This window comes from Equus asinus, chromosome 1 (assembly GCF_041296235.1).
Source record: "Equus asinus isolate D_3611 breed Donkey chromosome 1, EquAss-T2T_v2, whole genome shotgun sequence".
Taxonomy (NCBI): Eukaryota; Metazoa; Chordata; class Mammalia; order Perissodactyla; family Equidae; genus Equus; species Equus asinus.
In genome coordinates, this window is record NC_091790.1 from 131085235 (window position 1) to 131108399 (window position 23165).

At 39.2% G+C, this 23165-nt stretch overlaps 1 protein-coding gene across 6 annotated transcripts in view; it reads right to left on the bottom strand.

Annotated features, from left to right (window-relative positions):
• The window catches only part of ELAPOR2 (endosome-lysosome associated apoptosis and autophagy regulator family member 2), a 156887-nt gene extending 141354 nt beyond the window's left edge, over positions 1 to 15533 (bottom strand). For 4 of the 6 annotated variants that reach the window (XR_011502766.1, XR_011502765.1, XM_070507522.1 and 1 more), the window contains exon 1: positions 15180 to 15532. Coding sequence is in view for 4 of the 6 variants with exons in the window: in XM_070507522.1 (XP_070363623.1) it covers positions 15180 to 15365 (186 nt within the window). In the remaining 2 variants the exon portion in view is untranslated. Of the gene's footprint in view, positions 1 to 15179 lie in introns of all 6 variants that reach the window. The other 2 variants (XM_070507528.1, XM_070507502.1) reach the window with 2 other exon arrangements.
• Between the last annotated feature and the right edge of the window lie 7632 nt (positions 15534 to 23165).

The window sequence follows — 23165 nt, forward strand, 5'->3', positions numbered from 1 at the left end:
TAAAAAGGTCACCTAACACCACATGATAAAGGACCTTGTCTACCACGTTAAGTGACTTCTTTTATGACTGACTGGATGTGGAGTTTAGAGATGAGAAGGAAGAGGTCTAATGAAATCAAGTCAACCACTATTAATCAAAAACAGAAACAAGAAAAATGAGTTTTAAGTAGAGGGGAAGATAATGAACTTGGTCTGGGATGTATTTAATTTGAACTAGTACAGGACATTCTACTAGATGTGTCTTTTAAGGAGTCGCAAATGGGCTTTTGGAACTTGATGGAGAATCAAGCATTGGAGGTTGGATCTAAGAGTCATTTAAACAAAGGTTATAGGTAAGACAAGCAGTTGGATGAGAAATGTTAACAATGATTCTTCACAGTGGGATGACAGGTGCTTTTCATCTTTTCTGCTTGTTCAAATTATTCAAATTTTATAAGTACGTATTACTTCTAATTACAGGAAAATAAAAATTAATAAAGGAAAATATGGATAATATCTTTCACAGAGGACATGTGCAATGTAAAGAGAAGACCAAAAGCAAAAACCTGGGATAGCCAACATTTACTAAGAAGTAACAGAAGAGTAGCTAGCTACAGAAACAAGGATATAAGGTTGAGTGATACAAGACTTCAGCATCTCAGAAAGCAACAGAGGAGCAGCCTGGAAACAAAGTTAAACACTGCAGAGAAGTGGAGTAGGTTGCGGATCAAAGAAACTACTGGTAATTAGGAGTTGATTACTAAACATAAAAAGAGATTTAGGAAAATGACTGGAATAAAAGCCAGGCTACAGAGTTGAAACAAGAGTAGAAAAATGGTAAGAGTCCAGTTTTGAAGAGAAGGTCAGAAAAAAGTCTTAGCTGAAAAGAAGGCCAAGCTAAGGACTAGCCTGCCTTTATCTGCATCCATCATACAGAATGCAGAACTTGCTACTGTGAAGTCAAGCGAGTCATATTCATTCTCCCTGTCCTGTCAAAGTCATCACCTACTGCTACAGAAGAAACAAACCTAAATGGGACATGTCAGCCAGTCTCACAATCATAGTTCATATTATCAGTACTTTTGTCTTTCTGTAGGAAAAAAAAAAATTAAGAGTCCCCAAAATTTTCAGAATCACTAACAGCCTAAAAGAATTCTGGGGCTGGCCCAGTGGCGTAGTGTTTAAGTTTGCACACTCCACTTTGGTGGCCCAGGGTTCACGGGTTCGGATCCCAGGTGGGGACCTGCACAGTACTCATCAAACCATGTTGTGGTTGCATCCCACATACAAAATAGAGGAAGGTTGGTACAGATGTTAGCTCAGGGCCAATCTTCCTCAGCAAAAAAAAAATTTTTTAAGTAAAAAAATAAAAGAATTCTTACCTTGTTCTAAATGCAAACAAGTTAGTCAATCAAATTCCCATCACTTTCCATCAAAAAAATAAAAAATACAACTAAACCTAGTTATCTTGCTGGATTTACATTTATAAAAATATTATTTCAACTAATAATGAACATATTTAACTGTCCTTCCAAATGAACCCAAGACTGTTTTCGTTATCTAGAGATACACAAATGCTCATCACAAAGAACTAAAAAAAGTCCCCATTTTAGCCTCTGAATGAGTGTTGCGAGATCCACCTTTCTCACCTGCACTCTGGGAGACATTAATTGATAATGAAATAATCCACAGGCACACAGGTAGGCAAGTGAAAGCAGTTCCAACAACAAGCATATCTAACTCAAAATTTATCTGAAATAGCACTAAATACTGAGTGAAACAGAAAACTAAATTACCTCCCAGAATATCTCAGAACGCCAAGAATCCTTTAGTGCTTACATTTACATTTTGGGCTGCTGCTGCTGAACTTTATAAACAACCTATTTGGAGTACTCACTAATGAGTTCTTGATATTCATAGATTACATTATTATACTGGAGCTTAAAAATATCAAGCACTATTATTAGAACTATATTACGTTAAAAATAGATAGGCATATGTGGTATAGCCATACAATGGAATGCTACTCAGCAATAAAAAGGAGCTATTGAATACAGCTCAATGTGACTCAATCTCAAAATCACTATGCTAAGTGAAAAAAACCCAGGCCAAAAAAAAAGAGTGCATGTCACATGATTCCATTTATATAAAATTCTAGAAAATCCAAGTGAATCTGTAGTGACAGAAAGCAGATGAATGGATGCCTGGGGACATGGTGGAGGAAGGGTTGGATTACAAAGGGGAAGCAAGATATCTTTTAGGGGTATGGAAATTGCTGTCTTGATTATGGTGACGGTATAGAATGTCAAAACTAACCAAATTGTATACTTCAAATATATGTAGTTTAGTGTACTTCAATTAATCATCATAAAGTTAAAAAAAGATTCAAGCAATTGTTTAACCTTCCCATAAAATATCTGTATAACTCTTTAAAGCAATATCATTTACATATAAACAATGAGTGGACTAATAATAAATCTTTGTTTTTAAAGGGGTCAATATGTCTAAAACACTCAGAACAACACCTCGTCCATATAACTGATAAAAGTCTTTAAAGAAAGAGGGATAATAAAGAGAACAAAACCTTAAAATAGTTGTGATAAAATGATAGACCTATAGTCCATCAGTTTTTACTCTGTATTGTCTTTGGCATGTATTGTTTTTTCAACACCAGTTTGGCCTTTTATATTTGAAGTTTTACAGGCTTCTAGCTTGAGATGTCATTGGACTAACACCCCTCACTCCCTCTGACCTCTGTGTCTCTATTCTTTATTTCCAGAACTGTACTGGTGAAAACAGAGGCAGCACATGCCCTACATCCGGTGCCTGTCATGTGCTGCTTACCCAAGAACCACAGACAGCTCTGCTTCTTTAAAATTCTAAAAAAGATTCTTCTTCCAAAAAGATTCTCATAATCAAGAATCTAGTAGAGACAGAATGAGATCCCCTTGGTTGATCAGCACAGCATGGGAAAAAAGTTTGCCAGACAACAGAAATTGGACTAGGGACTCTGCACAGACACCTCACCCTGAGAGAAGAGGAACAATGGTCACCCACACACCTGTGTGTGGATAAAACACAACAGTACAAAGAGCTCTCCTTGTTAAAACAGGTGGAACACCAGGGCCGGCCCGGTGGCGCAGCGGTTAAGTTCGCACGTTCCGCTTCTCGGCGGCCCGGGGTTCGCTGGTTCGGATCCCGGGTGCAGACATGGCACTGCTTGGCAGCCATGCTGTGGTAGGCGTACCACGTATAAACTAGGGGAAGATGGGCACGGATGTTAGCTCAGAGCCAGGCTTCCTCAGCAAAAAGAGGAGGACTGGCAGTAGTTACTTCAGGGCTAATCTTCCTCCAAAAAAAAAAAAAAAAAAAACAGGTGGAACACCAACATCTACCTTGGAGGAGATAGACTTCTGAAACACGTGAGAAATGGATTACTATGTTGAGAAAAAGGAATAATCTAAAAATGACTGACTACAGGGGAAAAAATTATAAATAGCTGCTTGGTACACTTAAGATTCAGTATACGGCCTCTAGAATCAGTTGTAGAAAGCGGTAAGTCTAGACCAGTCCCTTGTAGGCAGAGTAGGAGGCACTGGGGTTCAGTGGAAAGTGAAGTCTCTGGAGACAAATATATCCCCTCCTTACGGCTCACTAGCTTTGTCATCTTTTGAAAGTTATTAATTGCCTTTGAGCTTCTGTTTCCTCATCTCTAAAAGCAGAGGTATGGATTGCTGTGAGGATTACTGTTAATATAAGTAAAATGTTTCACACATTTAACTACTCAATACATGGTACTTATCAAAAAAATTGAAGACAATTAGATGAAATATTAGAATTAACAAGATCACTCTGTAAGAGACTAGATATACAATTAATTTTCAAAAACCAATGGCTTTTCAATATATCAGGGAAAAATCAATTAAAAGGTAAAATGGTAGGGGAAATCTGCCATAGAAAATGTAACAAAAAATACTTGAAATAGAAAGACTGTGCCAGTGAGAAATACAGAATGCCTCAAATGCTGAAGCAGACTATGTCTTCAGATGCAGCGATAATACTGTAAAGATGATGATTTTTTGCAAATAAATGAAGAGATTTAACACAATGCAAGAGAAAATTCCAGTGAGACTTTTTTTTTTAACTTTTCAAAATTATTCTGAAGTTAAACTGGAAGACTAAATGGAGTGAGAATAGCTGAGAAATCTTTGAATGAAAGAAAAGCATAAAGTGTCATACAAAATCATATCTTAAAACTCCAAGCAAGCTTGGTACAAAAAAATCAATAGTACAGAAAGTAGCCCAAAAGAAATCAAATAAATGTTTGTGTGCATATGTATAATATAATGTACCATATATTATACATAAAACAAAAGATTATAAAGAAAAATATATATATATCTCCACACAATAGATGGTATAGAAAACAAGTCAATGGAGAAAGGAAGAATTATGAACTGTTCAAAATACAATTTGTGAAAACTGGCTATTCAGAAAACAAAGTGAAAGGCTTACCCTAGATCAAGCACTGAATAAAATTCTAAATGAGTCAAAAATGTGGAAATAAGTTCACAGCATATTGTTAAATGAGAAAAAAAAGATTACCAAACCATATGTGCAGAATATTCCCATTTTTGTAAACATACATGTATATTCACAATGAAATATATGCAAAGACATTTGATACATGTGATAGAAGCAGTATGTCCTGATGGTTGAGTGTGGCCATTGGGCCAGCAGCCTGGGCTCACAGTAATTTAACTATGCTGGAAGCATGAAGACCAACCTCACCAGAGTTTGGAGGACGAATAAGTGAGTTAATAAATGAAATGCCTTAAAATTGTACCTGGCTATTGTTCTTTTTACTTAATATTCCTATCACAAATGCTAAGAATTTAAGAGTGGTGTGCATATTTGATGGAATTATTGGTGTTTTTATTGCTTTATTTTTCTAGAACACATACAAATTGCTTTTAATTTTAAAAAGGTCAAATGTGAAAAATGAAACCACAAAAAATTACAGCAAATGCTCTTAATATTTATCTGCTCTTTAGATAGAGAAGCACTTCCCTAGCATACCAAGCTCAAATATGTTTAAGTATCCACCGTTATTTCAAGTTATTTCCTAGTATGCATTTCAAGTTATTTCCTAGTATGCATTATTGATATGCCCAAGAATTATCAAATAGAAGTCAGCGTTAAACTTACATTTCAAATGGCCAATTCTTTCCACTCTCAATCTTAGGATATTAAACACCAAAGGGCATTATTTTATGTTTACACTGTAGCAATCTGAGAATAAAGTGGTAAGGATGGTAGACTAAGAAAGAATGTGTCCTAGAACTAAAGCACCCAGGATAAAGATTTATCTTCTCACCTGTTACAGTAGCAGCGTATATAACCTTGAGCAGTGACAGAGACCAGCAGTCTGTCCAAAACAGGAACCCTGCAACTTTCAGAGTACAAAGAAGCAGCTCATGGCTCTACAGACATAAAGCACCTTCTTGGATGAACTAAATTCTGCATTCTTCTATTACCCACCAGTTCTAATCGTGTCCTCTAAACAAAGATTATACGAATGTCTCTTACACATGACTGCACTTAATGCATATGAAGCTCACTATGGTGACCCCCTTAGGTGTTCCCCAAGCTAAACAACCTCAATTCCTTTGATCAGTCCTGAAGAATTTGGAACTACTTTCCACATAGTTCATCTTCCTAAGTGGCACCTCAAGCCAACATGTCCCTATCTCAATGTCCCTCTTCCAAAACTGCACCTAAGTTGAACTACCAACCTAAGCTAAAATGTCTACCTTCTATGAGTCAAGTACTCTGCTCATATTAATAGAGCCTAAGATACCACCCCCACTCTATCATCACTTTTAGCAGCCACATGACATCCGTGGCTTCAAAAGTAATTTTAAGCAAGATTTCCTCATCCTATGCTTGAACATCTAAATTTCAGAACCAAAAAGGACAGTCTACATTTAAAACAATTATGTTTGCCCATTATTCTAGCCTTTCAAAATCATTTTGAATCCCAACTCTGCTGTCCAGCTCATTAGGTATCTCTCCTAGCTTTCTGACTTTACAAAATTTGGTTAAGTCTTCTCAAAACCAAAGCATTGATTAAATCAGTAACAGGGCAGAGATTAAATACTAAAACCAAAGATACTACATTGAAGACCTTCCTCTAGCTAAGCATCAGTTCCTTAAATTAATAACTTCAGGATACATTTCTTCAAACAGCCAAGAATCCACCTAGTTATACCATCATTAGGCATATATTTTTGCATCTTGTCAAGTACATGACATTTTGAATGCCTTACTTCACATCAAGAACCACCATGTCTGTATCATACTCCAGATTTATTGGTCATCCACCCCCTCAATCCTCAGCCAGCTCTGTGCTATCACTCTTTACTGGCTGTGGCTTCTCAGTTGCATTCTCAATTAGTTCTTGCTCTGCTTGCTTCTTAAATGCTGGCATTTCCCTGAGCCCTCTCCTCAACACATTGCTCTTGCTCTGCGCTCTGAGCATGGGTGACCTCATCAACACCAATGGCTTCAATTACCTCTTATGTGCTCATGGCTCCCAAGGTGCCTCTTGGTTGCACTCCTGAACATCCAACTATCTCCGGGAGAGCACTGTGTGGATGTCCCGTGGGCACTTTAAACTCAGGATACCAGAAATGAACTCATTCTCTTTCTTCCAGCCACCTCCTCCTCCTAAATTTTTAATCTGAATGAAAGGGACATCTACTCGGTAGCTCAAGACAAAAAAACTAGAAGTCATGGTAGACTGAAATTTATCACTCAGATGTCAAATCCATCTCCTCCTTCCTCCTCCATTCTCACTGTCAGTTGCTTAGCTCTGACTTTTTTTTTCCCCTCCCCTTGGGAGAGGCAATAGTTTCCTAAGCGATCTTCCTGCCTCCGATATGATCCCCCGTTGTCTTCCTCCACTCACAAACAGAATAATCTTTCTAATCTGATGTCAATGGCTCCCCACAGATTTCCTCACCAGACCCTCAGTCTCCGCCTTTTTCATAATCCAGTCATCTCTTACTGCTCCCACCCATGTGCCTTCACTCTAGCCCTTGAACTGATCATATGATTTAATTCCTGTTATAAGCCTATTTTCTTTGATTGAGATATACTGGCTTCAGTGCATCCTGTCAAACACTTCTAGAAATCTTTGAAAACTCAGCTCAAACAGCACTTTCTCAAGACCAGGGCTCCTTAGTTGGCATTCTCTGTGCTTCCATACAACCCTGTGCATCACTCCACTTAACCCATCTGTGCTATAATAATAAACTCCCATATTGTTAGTTTCCCTATGAGAGAAACACATGATATGAACTCATTAAATGCTATGAACAAATAAATACGAATGACAACTAAAAAAGAAGTAAGAGAGAATGAAGCAGGGCTATCTTGGAGTTCAAAAGCATGCTCTTCGAACAAAACTGTCAATCCAAGCCCAAAAGTTTGCAGTTGCTCCAGTATTTTTCTCAGCCAAACACATGGAAGATTTCAAATATTATGGGAATTTAGTAAGGTTCTATGTACCAAACATCACTTTTTAAAATAAAACTTATTCCTATTTGATATGTTAAGAGAAGTAATTCCATATACATTTTATGGTCTAAATAATTAATTGCTTTCTCTGGGTATTATATTATCTCAAAACATACAATAGGAAAAAAGTCTAGGGAATATATTTTCAGTGTATATATGTTATCTGTACTATATTAAGAGCTCAAAGACACAAGAAAAATAAGCAAAAATACCTAAACAGAAAACTCCACAAAAAGTGAAATACAAAAAGTGACATGAAAAATATTGACGTTCAGCAGTGATTAAAGAAATGTAAATTACACTAGTGAGATACCATTTTCCACCATCAAATTAGTAACAATTAATAAATAATTTTCAGTATTGGCCAGGGTATAGTTCATATCCACCTACCTAAGATTTCTGCCGCAAGTAATCTATCTTCAATAATCAGAAATTCAGACGATGTTTTGTGTTGTTATTATAACATATTTATATGACAAATAATAAAAACAACCTAAGTGCCCCAAATTAAATTTATTCATTCATTCCCCAAGTTTTGTTTTTTTTTTTTTTATCTATTAAGCACTTACTACGCGTAAGGCACTGTTTGAGTTACCAGGGATACAGTAGTTTATTAAAAAAAGAAAAGGAAAAATACTGCCTTATCTTTATGGAGCTCACAATTTATTAGGGGAGGTCATAAAAACAAAATAAAGAATTAAAATATATATTATGATGGATGCTGAAAAGTGCTATGGAAACACATAAATGCATGAAATGGGCATAGAGAAGAGGAAATTGCAATTTTAAATAAGTGGCCAGAGAAGGACTTTGTAAGATGACAATTGAGTAGAAACCTGAAGGACATGAGGAAGACAGCCAAGGAAATATCGGAGGGAAGAGAGTTCCAGGCAGAGGAAACAGCCAGTGCAGAAGCCCTGGGAAAGGAGCTCACATAACACATTCTAGAAAGAGCAAGGAGACCGGGGAGGCTGGAGCAGAATGAAAAATGGGGAGAGTCATAAGTGATAGCATTAGAGGCTTAATGGAGGCCAGATCACAATGGGCCTTGTAAGCCACCATCAGAACTCTGCTTCTGAATGAAGCCTTAGAAGAGTTTTGAGCAGAGGAATAACAGTTTTTGACTTATGTTTTAATGTGATCTCTTGGCTGCTCTGCTGAGAACGAAGTAAAGGAGATCAAGATGGGAAGTTATAGCAATAATCCAAGCAAGATATGATGGTGGTGTGGCCCAGAGGGTACAGGCAAAGTGATGAGAAGTTCTGACTCCAGCTATTTTGAAGCAAAGACAAGAGAGTTTGCTGATAGATTGGATGTAGGATGTGGGAGAAAAAGAAGTCAGCAGAGACTCCAGAGCTTTAGGCCTCAGCAACTGGAAGGGAAGAGCTGCCATTAAAGGAAATGGGAAGACTCCACAGGATTAGGTTTGGGGCAATGTCAGGTTTAAGGTTTCTATCCAAGTGGAGACATCAAGGTTGTGCTTTTCGGGAATCCAGGGGATGGTCCACACAGGAGATGTAAATTTGAGAGCCGCCCATATGTAGATGATATTTAAAGCTAAGAGACTGGATGACATCACTAAGAATCTGAGGACGACAGAAAAGACAGGGGGCTTAAGGTGGAAGGCCTAGAGTGCCCCAGTGTAAAGAAGTCACGAAGATGAGGAGGAACCGGCAGAGATGGAGAAGGATTACAGTTAGGGTAAAGAAAAACAAGAGTGTGGTGTGCTTGAAGCAAATGAAGGTTTCAGTGGTGATGGAGCAATCCATTGGGTCCAGTGTTTCTAAAAGGCAGCTATAGATGAGGAATGCCAGCAGGATTTAGTGAAGGGGAGGCCATTGCTGGACTAGAAAAAAGAGTTTCAGTGAAATGGTGAAATGAACAGAAAGTCTATACACTCCCACTGCACACAGTCATTTTCCATCATAGCACTTATGGCAAATGTAATGACACGATATGTAGTGGTGTTTTGATGCTGCCCCCACAAGATTATAAAGCTCTAAGTGGGCAGGCGCCACGTTTTGTTCAACATTTTACTGCTAGTACCTGGTACATAAGCACACAACAAATATGTATTTAACATTGACATATTACATATAATTTAGATTAAGAAAGGCAAAAAGGGACAAGAATTATCCATGGTTTCTTCAGAGGGAAGGAAAAGGCAACCAAAATTTGACTGGTGTTTTCCGATAATAAAGAATTATTTTAACATCCAAGACATTGCTGAAGAATACACTATGGCAGGAAAACATGCCACTCTACACTATGCTCTGCTATTTCCATCCCTTGTGCTAAAATATGACACTTCACAGATCTGTCAGCTCTTAGTTTTACATTGTAAATATTGATGGTGTGAATACTTGCTCACATTTGCCTAAAACATGAGAAATGGTTCTGAGCATAAGAACTTGAAATGGAAAATTCACCTCCACAAGCATAACAAGCAAGATTAATTATGTTAACTGCTTGAAAACAGAGGTTGAGCGCTAACTCCTTCAGCAACACTGTGGCTTTAGAATCTCTGACACCCTTAGCCAAGCCCATGACCTTCAGAGACTTCTTGGCAGAAAAGATATTTCTCAACTATTCCCATCAAAGTCTGAAACAGAAGATATGGCCATATACAAGCCTTACGATTTATGTGGACTTGGGAGATCCAATTTGTTACCAAATCTAGGAGGACTGTATAATAAAACTTTACTCTATCACCACTGCCTCACCTCCACTCACCTCAACCTCTCCCCACCACTCCACAAGAACTACTCTGGCATTGAGCACCAGTGCCCTAATTGTCAAATTCAATCCTCTCTTTTCCGTCCTCATCTTATTTGAATTTCTTTGGGCACTGACACCACAACCATTCATTTCTTCTTCAAAGGCTTTTCTCCCTTTCCTCCTAACTCCATATTGTCACATTTCCCTGATACCACCCATTATTTACTTATCTCCTTTGTGTACCGCTTGATTTCTGCCCCTTTTTTTTTCCTGCTTTTTTTCCTCCCCAAATCTCCCCAGTACATAGTTGTATATTTCAGTTGTGGGTCCTTCTAGTTGTGGCATGTCTGCCCCTTTTAATGTTGGTAAAACCCAAGCCCTATCTTTTGTCTTTTGTTCTCACTCCCTGGATGATCTCATCCAATCCAGTGGTTTCAACCATGCCTTTCATTCAAGTGATTCCCTCATCTCCACATCAGCCCAGACCACGCCTCTGAGCAACAGGGCTTGATACCCAACTACCTACTGAACAACCTCTCCAGAACCGAGCTCCTTATCTCATCTTCCTCACATGCCTCTTCACGGAGGTTAGAGGCACTCTCCTCAAACCAAACCAGAACCTTTCATTCCCTTGCGCTCCACACTCATTTACTCTCAGTTCTATCTTCTAATATCATGCCCTCTTTTCCATCTTGACTGCTCTCTTTAATTTAACTCTGTCATCCTTTCCTTACCTGGACTATTGAAATTGTTCCTAGCAGGTCTCACCTCTATCTATTTCCCACCCCTCTAAAGTGGCCTCCATACTGTTCCAAACTAAAGCATATTTTATTAATCCTGATTTTTAAGTCCTTCTATTGCTCCCCATCACCTACCCAATAAAGCTCAGCTTCTCTGCAGGAGATAAGGTTCCCTATGATCAGGCTTCTGCCTGCCTCTCAGACTCATCTCTCCTTAAGCTCCTCATAGCACGCTGCACTCCAGTTATAACCAATTATAACATAATGCTGTTTTGTGTTTCTGCCATTTTTGAAGCTGTGCTCTACACCAGAAATATCTTTCCCCCAAACTAGTCCTCACTCACATCTGACCCTTGTCTGCTTGGCAAATTCCTGCTCATCTTTCAAGTCTCACTCACTTCTCTATAGGACCTTTTCTGATCCTCCCCATTAGATCTGACTGCTCTTTCTTTTCTAATGGCACCAAATCACTTCATTGCAATTGTCTGTTTAAATAGCTGTCTCATCCTTACCGAATTACATTATGTTTTTTAATTTGTAATTTCATATCATCTGACATTTCACCTGGCACACAGTATAAGCTCAATAAATGTTTGTGGAATAAAAACTGCTGGCAAAAAGTCATTCAATAAAGATTTAGAGAGCCCAGTAGAATCGTGTATGTAGGATTTTAGAGCAGTGAACTAGAAAACAAACTATTTTGTGATTTAATTTTCTAAATTTAAACAATGCACACAAAAATCCACTTAGTTCTGTTCTTTGTCTTCATGAATTCCCTCTTCTAATACCTTACCCCAACTCTGAACCATCTGTTGGCCGTATCTCTTTTTCCTCTGGCAGCCCCTTTAAGTCCCATCATTCAGTGAGTAAAAACTTCCATTCCACCCAATTTTTGGATAAGCCTATCCTCTGAACCTGTGAGGTCTCACTGTAGACCCTTCCTGAAATATTAGGATCTAGATCTACTAATCTAGCAATAATCAACTCTCACCTTTACAGAGATTTTTTTTTTCCTTTAACTTATATTAGTCTCATCTCATCTTCACTATAAAGACAGGCAGGTCAGTTTTTATCACTATCATTTTACAAGTGAAAAACAGATGCCAAGAAACCCAGAGGATACTTATCCTTTATAAGTTCCCCCATAAAAAGAATGAAAAATATTAATTCTGTACTTTCTGATGTCCAGTCCTCGTGGTTTTTTTTCCTTAGACACCATTTACCAAAGTCACATCCTACTGTTGTCCTTTAGCTGCTGACAGATTGACTTTACTTTTATTTCTGTCTCCCAAACTACAGCCTTCCTGTTTGTGCCTATGCTTCCACCCTGCTGATCTGATCACCAGCTGAGCATTCTAAAGCAACCATTTTTCTCCCCTTTTCAACTCCGTAATCCAATGACTTTGACAAAGGAAGCTGTATTTTATGAGTTTCACCCCAGAGTCCAATCCTCTGCAAAAATCTAAGTGAAATTCTGCCCATAACCCAGTTGTCTTTTAGAAGGGCCTTTTCTCTGAACTCAGGCAATCATAACTAGATTACTCCCAGGCCAATTTTCTGTGCTTCTTGTCCTTTTCCTTTCGTTACTTTCCTCTAAAATCAGGCAAGGAAAATGAGTCTGTGTAACTTAGTTAAACGTGACTACTTTTATAAAAATACTGATACATGAGGCTGAGAATCAAACTACTGGGGAAAATGAGGCTTAGAGTTACCTGCAGAATTTTCCACACTCTGCTTCAGCATTCTCTCATAATATTAAGAGTTGGCTTTGTTTCCAGGCTCAGACCTCCTCATTTTAACTGCTCTCACTCTCCTCCCCACCACATGATGCTGTCCCTTACCATGAGGCATTCCTTCCTTTTCTGTTAATAAAGAGTGGAAAGGGATAAATGGGCAGGAGTGGACAGAAAATAGTTAACTTAACTGTGTCTTGGGTCACAGGAGTTTGGCTCACATTTCCATAGCTATACCTCAGAGGAAGCCCCCTCCCTACTCATAAGCACAAGCAGACCCTTACCCTCAAGGCCTGAAAAACACCTGCCATTCTCACTTTTCTCTGAAAAACAATGTCAGAGAGAAACAATGATCAATTCTATAAATTAGTTCAGCTGACTAGGTCAGATGCCAAGGAGCAAATTCAGCCCCTGAGAGGCCACTTGGCCTCTCTTATTACCAAAGAAACCTCTAATTCCCAGTCAATCATCTCACAACTCTTTGTCAGTCATCAGGAAGAATATAAATGGATCTGTGCACCACCACTTCTAAAAACACAACTAGCCACAAGCAGGCTCAGTTGCATCCTCGTATATATTTTATTTATTCCCATTTTCAGAGGGAAAATTCAAACTTGACACCTCAAAGGATGAGTCCCATGCAATTTCTAAAGACAGTGCAACAAGGAGCTGGGATTGATGGAACGCAGCCTTCCTGAACCTTCTGTCATCTTCTTGCTTCTCACTTGCAATATTCCTGTCTTGGGTTGAAGACTCTTACTCCACTCTTTCTACGTATACATGTGTAGACCATGTGCTCCTCTAAAGGATCAATCTAGTTGTGGTAACCAAAAGCATCACCCCCACTGGCCCTGACTTTCACCTGTCTCAAGTACATTCTTCATTACTAAGAATTAATGTCACAAGAGCTTAAAACTTTTCACTTCAGAAAAGAAATATGTTCTGCGTATTGGGGCTGAGCGTTAAAGGCAGTGTTTAAAGTTTGTCCTGTTACTACTGTTCAATTTGAGGATGTCCAAGAAGCAGCTTTTCTGTGCAAACCTGGAAGAATGTAATTCCTAGGTGACAGGTAAAGTTAGAGAATACAGATTAAACAACTAATTTTATACCAGTAGACTGAAATTAAACACAGCTGTTTATTGAGGTCTTGCCCTGATTTCCCCAATGATAACATTACTGTGTGCTCGCACACATGCCTTTGATCTGATGCTCTCTTATTTCAGTCTGTCCTGGGACTTGTACTGTGGGAGAGGAGGACGAAATCCATACATGATGGATGAAGCCTAGAACACAGATATTCTATAATTCAAGCCCAGGGAAAATTCAAAAGTGACAGCATCATACACAAAGGAACCAGCTCTGGCCTTTCTTCCCAGAGAGGCATATTAGCTAAGCTATTTTTACTACATAAATTAAAACGACCCATCACCCTGATTCCTAGCAATCTTCCTAAAAACAGTATCCACTCCTCATATCCTCCCAAACATCATCACTCAAAGTAGGTCAGAAATGTTGCTTCCTTCCCCTCATTGATTTCCATTAAGAGGATGAACTTCTGGAACACTAAAGGGAAAGATAAACATCCAAAACAAGTACCAATGATATCCACTGTAAATTTTTGGCACACGAAGTCCAGTTCCCCTAAAAGTAAAGGGAAAAAATCTCATCACCCATAATTTATCCTTCTTGGCTGTACATCAACAATAATCTCAAACTATAACATACACAGTGGCAGCAATGCTTCAGCCAGGTGAGGAACACCTCCCAAAAGGAGCATACTCACTCCGTCTTTTCTAATTTTCTAGATCACCAACCTGCCTCTTCCCTAAGGACACACTTTTTTTCTTCCTAATTCATATCTATATTTTGCCAGCAGGATGCCAAGTGACACCACACAGTGGGCTTAGCAAATCCCCAGGACCTCCTCGGGAAGCTGAGTGCAGGGGAGCGGGAAGAAGGGGTTTGTAGAGACAGGGTAGTGGCGAAGGGGCAGGAGGGGAGGCGGGAAGCCCTTCTGTGACAGCATCTGGCTATCTGCAACAGCTGTGAAGAGATGGGTCCCCAGATCCCACTAGCAGGGTTTCCCCAGTCTCCTCCCCTTGCTGAAATCTCTTCCGCGGCCCCAGGTCCTCAAGCCTGGCACTCCAAAGAGGGCGCCGCAAAGTCCTTCAGAGCCCCGAAAACACAGGAGCCCGAACAGAAAAGCCTCACCCAAAAGACAGCAAAGCCACAGAGCCTCTCCCGGCCAGCTTCCCGGGGCGGGCAACTTCATCTCTTGAAACAACCGAAAACCCCTGTCCTCCAAGGAAGGAACGAGGCGACGGCTGAGAGCAATAAACAGCCACCACCCTCACCGGCGCACCCTCCGCTCCCCGTCTCCCTTCCTCCTCCCCCGCAAACTCCAGGTAAAGGACCAGGCGCGGCTCACCTCCTGGCAAGGAGGAAGCGGGCGGCCGGAGGAGGAGGACAGGTCCCCAGCCCAGGCCGCCTGGCAGCCGGCGAGCGCCCAGCAGCAAATCCAGGCGGGGCTCCAGGACAGCGAGAGCCCGCCGCGGGGAGCCCCCGCCGGCCCGCGGCCCCTCCCCCGCGCCGGCCCCGGCCGGAGGAGCAGCATCTCCGTCCCGCTGCGCTCGGCCGCCGGCGCGAAGGCAGCCTCCCGGGGGCCGCGCTCCGGCTCCCCCGCCGCTCGCCGCTCGCCGCTCGCCCACTGCCGTCCGCCGCTGACAGCTCGGCTGCGCTCGGGGCCCGGGCAGCCGGCGCCAGTGCTCCCGTCACGCCGGAGGGAGGGACCGCGGGGCGCGGGCGCGGCGCGGGGGCGGGACGCGGGGCGGGGACGCGGGAGCCCGGGAGCAGGTGGCGCGGGCGGGGGCTGCGGCCCAGCCGAGCGGGCCCTGAGCGTCTGCGCTGCCGCCGGGGCTTCAGCCTCGTTCCACTGTAGAGGCGAGAGAAGCCGGCGTCCCCTCGGAGTGTCTCCTATCCCCAGTCCCCTTGGCCCACCAGGAGGGGCGCTCCAGGGATGAAGCCAGAGTAAAATATAGGACATCAGGACATTGTTTTCCGGCGGCGGGTCTTTAAAATTTCCCTACCTTCCGCATCACACACAAACACACAGATGCGCCCTAGAAACATCCCTTCCTAAGGATCCAAGCTAGCTGGCGTCAGATCCAGTTTTCAGGTGATTAGGATTTGCGTGAAAGGGCGAGGGGAAAAAGGGAATGAAATACAGATACAGTTTGTGACTCAGTTTTCTCTCCTGTTTGATGTAAATACCTAACCCATAGAGTTGTTATGAGGATTAAATAAGGTGATGCACATAAAGCAATTGAAGAGTGCCTGGCAAGCAGTAGGTGCAATATATGTTGGTAGTAGTTACCGTAATTATTGCTGCTATTGGTGTTATTTCATGGGGATAATATGTGTAACCTTCGGCGAGTAAGCCCTTTTGTTTCTGAAGGAAACATTTTCATCTGTACAATGTCTAAGATTCTGTGAATGAGTGAGTTATCCTGTTGTTCAAAAGGAGCACCCAAATTTATGATATCGAGTACTTGGAGAAATCTACCTGGCCGACTCAATATAAGTTTTCTTGAATTTGTCTGTGGCACTGTCTCTAATGTCCTTTTAATAAACACTTCCAGATGAAACCTGGAAGTTTTATCCTCTCTCTCTCTCTCTCTCTCTGTCTCTGTCTCTCTCGTGTGTGTGTGTTCTGATTATAACAATAATGCATGTTTATCATAAACATTTTGAAAAATATTGAAGAGTATCAAGAAGACTGTAAAAATCACGAGGGATCCCACCACCTAGAGAGGACACTATTAATGGTATTGCATTAGCTTCCTGAGGAATTTTCTTCCTGGTGTTTTAACTGTGTGTACTGCAAAACTGGAATTATAATTTGTAACCTGCTTTTCTATTTTCCTTAACAACATGAATATTTTCTCTAGTTATTAACGTGTCTGACAACACAACTTTAATAACTGTAAAATACGTTCTACTGTTTGGCTACACATAATTTACTATTGGATATTAGGCATTGTTTCTCAAATATTCAATGTTATAAATAATTCCAGAATGAATGCACATAGAACATAATATGTGCACTCATCTCTTTTTAATTTTCTTTCTAGAACTGATATCATTGGATCACCTGGTGAGTATATTTTTAAAGTTTTTGATGAATAGTGCACAAATTCCTTCCAAAAGTTTTATATCAATTGTTACCAGCAGTTTGAGTATTTGTTTCACAGCATTCTAGATTATAATACTTCAGATATTTGCCATTTTGGTATAAGAGAAAAGTGCTATCTTATTAGTATTTTTAATGTATTTTTATAATTAGTAATGTTGAATAATTTTTCATATCTATTTACTATTTATATATTCCCTTCTCTTGTCATTGTGTGTGAATTTTCCACTGGCACTCTTTGGCCATTTTTCTATTGCAGTTCCATCTTTTTTTATTGATTTGTAAGCAATCTTTATAAGTTTTGTGTGTTACACCTTTGTTTACCATATATGTCATAAATAATTTTCTCCGTTTGTAGTCCTCCTTTTAATTTTGTTTCTGGTGATCTGTCTTGAAGTAGATTGCCATTTTTATATGCTCAAACATAGTAATCTTTCCTTTTGTGATTTCTACTCTGTTTTATGCTTAGAGGTACCTGTACCTCTGCAAGTTCATATAGATGCCAATTTTCTCCCTCTCTTTTTTCTTTTTTTGCTGGGAAAGATTCACCCTGAGCTAACATCTGTTGCCAATCTTCCTCTTTTTTTTTTTCCTCTCCAAAGCCCTATACATAGTTGTATATTCTAGTTGTAAGTCCTTCTAGTTCTTCCATGTGAGCAGCTGCCACAGCACGGCTACTGATAGACAGGTAGGGTGGTTCCATGCCCAGGAACCAAAAACTCTGGCCACCAGAGCAGAACATGCTGAACTTTAACCACTAGGCAATCAGAGCAGACTCCCAATTTTTTCTTATTTTGTTATTATTTTCTCTTTATATATATTTTTATTCTTTAATCCATCCAAAATTTGAGTCAAATTATATTTTTGTCATCTAAGAAAGACCTAACAACATGGCTAATGGATTGAAAACAATTTCTTTTTTTGTCAAAATAAAGATCATCCTAGTCAATGCACCTAGATTAAATGAAAATTACAGATTTTCACAAGTGAGACAATTTGCCACTGTGGGTAAATAATTTTCTCATAGGTGTCTTATCTATAGAAAATATCTAGACCTTACGTAATTAAAACTGGCATACAGAGTGATAGAGAAAGGAAAATTCCAGGAAAACTCTACACTTCCTTTTCACCTGTAATTTTAGAATCTAAGAGCATATTATTCAAATTGTTTGTGATTATCTGATCAATAACTTTACTCTTAAAAGTCTATTTTTTTTTTAAAGATTTTTTTATTTTTTCCTTTTTCTCCCCAAAGCCCCCCGGTACGTAGTTGTATATTTTTCGTTGTGGGTCCTTCTAGTTGTGGCATGTGGGACGCTGCCTCAGCGTGGTTTGATGAGCAGTGCCATGTCCGCGCCCAGGATTCGAACCAACGAAACACTGGGCCGCCTGCAGCGGAGCGCGCGAACTTAACCACTCGGCCACGGGGCCAGCCCCAAAAAGTCTATTTTTTTAAGTAATAGGAAATTCTTGATGGATTTTTTGATGGGAGGGGTTGAACTATGAAGGTGTATAAAGTTTAAAGTCACTAGATGGTCATCAGTTTTCCACTTTATTCTGTGCAGTGTGTACCTGAAAATCGAACCAAACTTTAATAATCAACAAAAGCCATAGCTATATCCAAGTGATGCTAAACACATAGATTTGTTTTATTTTCTTTTTTAAATTAAAGCAGCTCGTGGTATAAATAACCCCAATTTTTTAAAGATTGTCTAAGCACACAAAGTTTAGGGGAAAAAATCTGAATGAATTCAAGTAGCACATTTTTAAAAAATCAATTTTAAACAGTCAAAATGAAAAAATTAATGGAAACTGCTTTCTGTATCTAATTAGCAGAGATAAGAATTTTGGCAAATGTATGTTGTGGATTATACACTCAGGAGAACCAGTATTTCTGGAGAGCAATTTGACAATATGTATTAAGTGCCTTTAATATGTTTATGCGTTAATCCAGTAATTTTTACTTCTAGGACTCTAATTTAAGGAACTAATAAGTAAGAAACACAGAATTTCTGTACAAGAATGCTCACTATTGTATAATACAATTAAAAATAAAATAATCTAAGTGCCCTAAAATAGGGAAATGGCTAAGTGAATTAAGCTACGTCATAAAGTAGGAGTATACAGACATTGAAAATTGTGTTTTCAAAAGAATACTAAAAGAATTGAGGTAATATGATCACATAATGTTAATGTAAAAAGGCTGGGAATAAATCTTAATGAACAGTACATTCCCAAGTATAGTATGTGCGTGAATGCGGGGGTTCGGGGGGTGCGTGGGGGCGGGTGGGAGGGGCGGGGCGATGTTAAATGTGCTTTACGGCAGGAACATGACTGGAAGAAAATAAACCTAACAGTACCGACCATCTTTTAATGGTGGCAGACAGATATTTTTCCTTTCATTTTTACAGATGTGTTTTCAATTTTTCCATAATTATCTTTATTATTTTTATAATCATTATGAATTACTTTAGAAGTTTCTGTCCTTTGAGGCCAATCAATCCCTGCCGAAGAAATAATCAAAGATGTACACAAAACTATACCGGCGAGAATGCTCACCAGTGTTACTGTAAAGGAGAACAAGTGAAACCTAAAAGGCTGATACTAGGGAAACAGTTAAGTAAATAATGATATTCAATGGTATATTATCCCAAAACAAAGAATTTTTTTATAAAAAGTGTCTGACAGAGGGAAAAGCTTTTATGAAAATGCTTTCAGTTAAATGGGAAAATCATGTTACAAAATTTATACACAATAGATACATTCAATATTGTAAAAGTATAAAACATGGACAGAAGGATATGACCCAATTTCAGGACAGTGATTGCCTAGAGGAAGAGGAGGGAGAGAGAGACTGGGAAGGAGTGTAAAAGTCACTTCATTTGCACCTCTAATACCTTATTTCTGAAAGGGAGGAAGGAAATATCTGAAGTCGATATGACAAAATGTACATTGTTTTATTGGGAGTTTGGGGTGGTAATTATTGTAATAGCCAACCCTTATTGAGAACTTAACAGATACCAGTACTGTTCTAAAAGCTTAACAAGCATTACTTCATTTACCCTCAAAACAACCCTATGAGGTAGGTACTCTTATTATCCCCATTTTACAGATGAGAAAATAAAGGCACAAGTGGCCCAGCAAGATGCAGTATGGGGTTTCAAACACAGGCAGTCTGATTCTAGGGCTCACCCACTTAGGAGGTTAGTTTTATGACCATCTGTATTTTTCTATATTTTGAAATATTTAATAATTTAAATTATTACATAGAATAGGATCTTAACTAGGTTTAAAAAATCCATATTCAAAAAACTGAAAAGATAGACCAAATGATTAATAATGGTATTTTCTGGATACTATGATATGAGTGATTTTTTTCCATTTCTTTATACTTTTCCACATTTCTAAATGTTTTATAGATAATATACACTAGTTCAATTTTTAAAACAAGAAAGCTAGGGTATATTAAAAAGGAGTATAATCCTTAAGCTAGTCTTCCATTATATTCCACATATTACCGATCAATGGTCACCATATTTTAAATAACTTGTAGGGGAAGAATAACAGGAAGTGGGGAGGATAAATGGAGAGGATCCTAAAAGGAACAAAAAAGATTCAAAAAATGGAAAAGAGAATATATGAGAAAAGGTTAAATGAGTATCTTGATTTACTGTCTCTAAGACCAAGAAAGCCTTTCACCAGTGGGATGTATTTCCCTTACTCTCCATTTCCTTCAAGGATCAAATGATCAAAGTTTTAGTTAAAGGAGAAAATTCTTCACTTGGATAGAGAATTGAACCTAGTGAGAGGTTGCGGAAATATTCAAGAAGAATGTGAAGTCAGACAAACTTCCATTTCAAATTGAAACTCCACTGCTACTTACAGGCCGTTTGAGATTAGGAACATGATCTAATGTCCCTCGGCTTCAGTTTCTTCATCTGTAAATTAGAGCTAAGAATATCTGACCTTGTAGGCTTGGTGTGCAAGGAGTTAATACACATAGTGAGTAATGTACCTAAAGCATCACCATGCTTATCAGTATATTTGTAGCTCTTTATAAATGTTCCCTTCTTAAATTATTTCCATGAGTATTCCTCCACTGGAGGCCAAAATCCCCCAGGAAGGAGTAGGGAGAGGGGTGCCTCCAATGTCTTCTTAGGAGATTAGGAGTTTTCTATGAGAGATTTTATATTTGTATTTGCATTTTGTTGATAATCAGAAAAAATTATATATATATATACATATTTTTTGATTACTTAGACATCAATCTTTAGCATAAAATGTTGGTACCTTGGCTTTATGATCCCAAAGGCACCCACTCCCTGCATGCCAGCCACACTGGCCTCCTTGCTGTTCCTTCAACCTACCAGACATGCTTCTACCTCAGGGTCTTTGTATTTGCTTGCTCCCTCTGCCCAAAATGCTCCTCCTTCTTCGGGTCTTCACTCAAATATCATTTTTCCAGTAAGGGCCTTCCTGGCCACCCTTTCTAAAATCCCTGACACTCTCCATCTCCATTCCCTGCTTTCCTTGATCCCTAGCACTATCATCCTCTTGCATACTGCCTCTTTTACTTATTGTCTGTTTCTCATCACTAAAGGAAGGTGCGTGAAAACAGGTTTTGCTTTTAATTGCTATATTTCCAGATCTAGCACATAGGCACTCAGTAAATATGTGTTGTATCAATGAGTGCATTATGTGATCACCATAAATGAGAGCAATTAATTTTTTATTGATAGTATGAAATGTTTCAGACACGCATCAACTAACTTAATAGTTTCTAAAATTTATCCAAAGGTGAATTTTGGAGGAGTCTCCCAAATCTCAATTTGAGAAACAAAGGATCAGTTGCAGATAATAAAATCCACTTTATCCCTTTTAAGGAGAGAAGAACTTATTACACAGTATTGGATACCTTACAGAATTTCTGGGAGGGCCAGTGAACAAAGCTTGGATCTATGCAGCCAGGTGAAACACAGCTCAGAGTGATACCCTACCACCCCACAAGACTACTGTACTGCAGCTTTCACATACCACTCAGCACATGTGATGCTAAGGACTAAACATTCAAACCTCTGTGCCTGTTGGAGCAGAAGAACCAGATGCCCCTGTTGCCATGTCAGCCAGAAGAATTAATCTATGCTCAGGCAGCTGCCATCTCATGTTGCTCACTTACTCCTTCCAAGTCTCAAGTGAGGACATTTCCTCAGTAAAACCTAGTTTTAATGTAGAATCTAGCTACATTAGTCTTGGAAATGTTTTAGCTGTCTCACTTCTTTGGTTCAGGAAGGCACACTAAAAGTGAGACAGATTGGGTACAAATGAGTCACACTGCAATGTCTGCAGCATTCCACCCTTTTACTACTTAAGATACATAAACATTCTTCTTCCTACATTAAAACTTCCATCTCTAGGTGATGGTTAGTTCTCTTCTAGCTCAGTGACAGTGCCATCCTGATATCCTGAGGTCTATTGGATAAATTATAAATTTAACTACCACCAATCCACCACATATTAAAAACTAGGTGATTACTATTCAGCAATAAAAATGAATGAACTATTGACACACATTATAACTTGAATGAAGCTCATAGGCATTATGCAAAGGGAAAGAAGAGACAGGCTCAAAAGTATACATAGTGCATGATTCCATTTATATGACATTCTCAAAAAGACAAAACCACCATGATAGAAATCAAATTGGTGGTTGTCAGGGATTGGAGGGTGGTAAGAAAGTGTGACTACGAAAGGATAACCCAAGGGAGATTTGGGGAGTAATGAAATTAATTGGCATCCTGATAGTGACGGTGGTCACACAAATCTATATATGCATTAAAATTCATAGAACTTTACAGCAAAAAAATCTATTTTACTGTATGCTAATTTAAAAAATAATTTTTTTAAAAAGTAGCGCAACCCAATGAATACTAAAGTTATCAGGCCCTAAAGTTGACAATGTGTTAGAATTTGTAAACATTAATTATTTATTAATTTTGAAAAACTAGGGAAATGAGGAAAACATCAATATATTATTATATACATAGAAGAAGAAGGAAGAAAATATGAGCAGGGCCAATAGTTTTCATTTCTGCAATTGCTTCGGAGATTACCTTTGGTATTGATAACTTTCTCTGTCCAAGTTCTCTCTGTGCTCAGGCCGCACCTCAGCTGGTCATGGTTCTTTGTCTGGTGGGGTAATCCAAAGCTTAATTCCTGAGTGGTCTG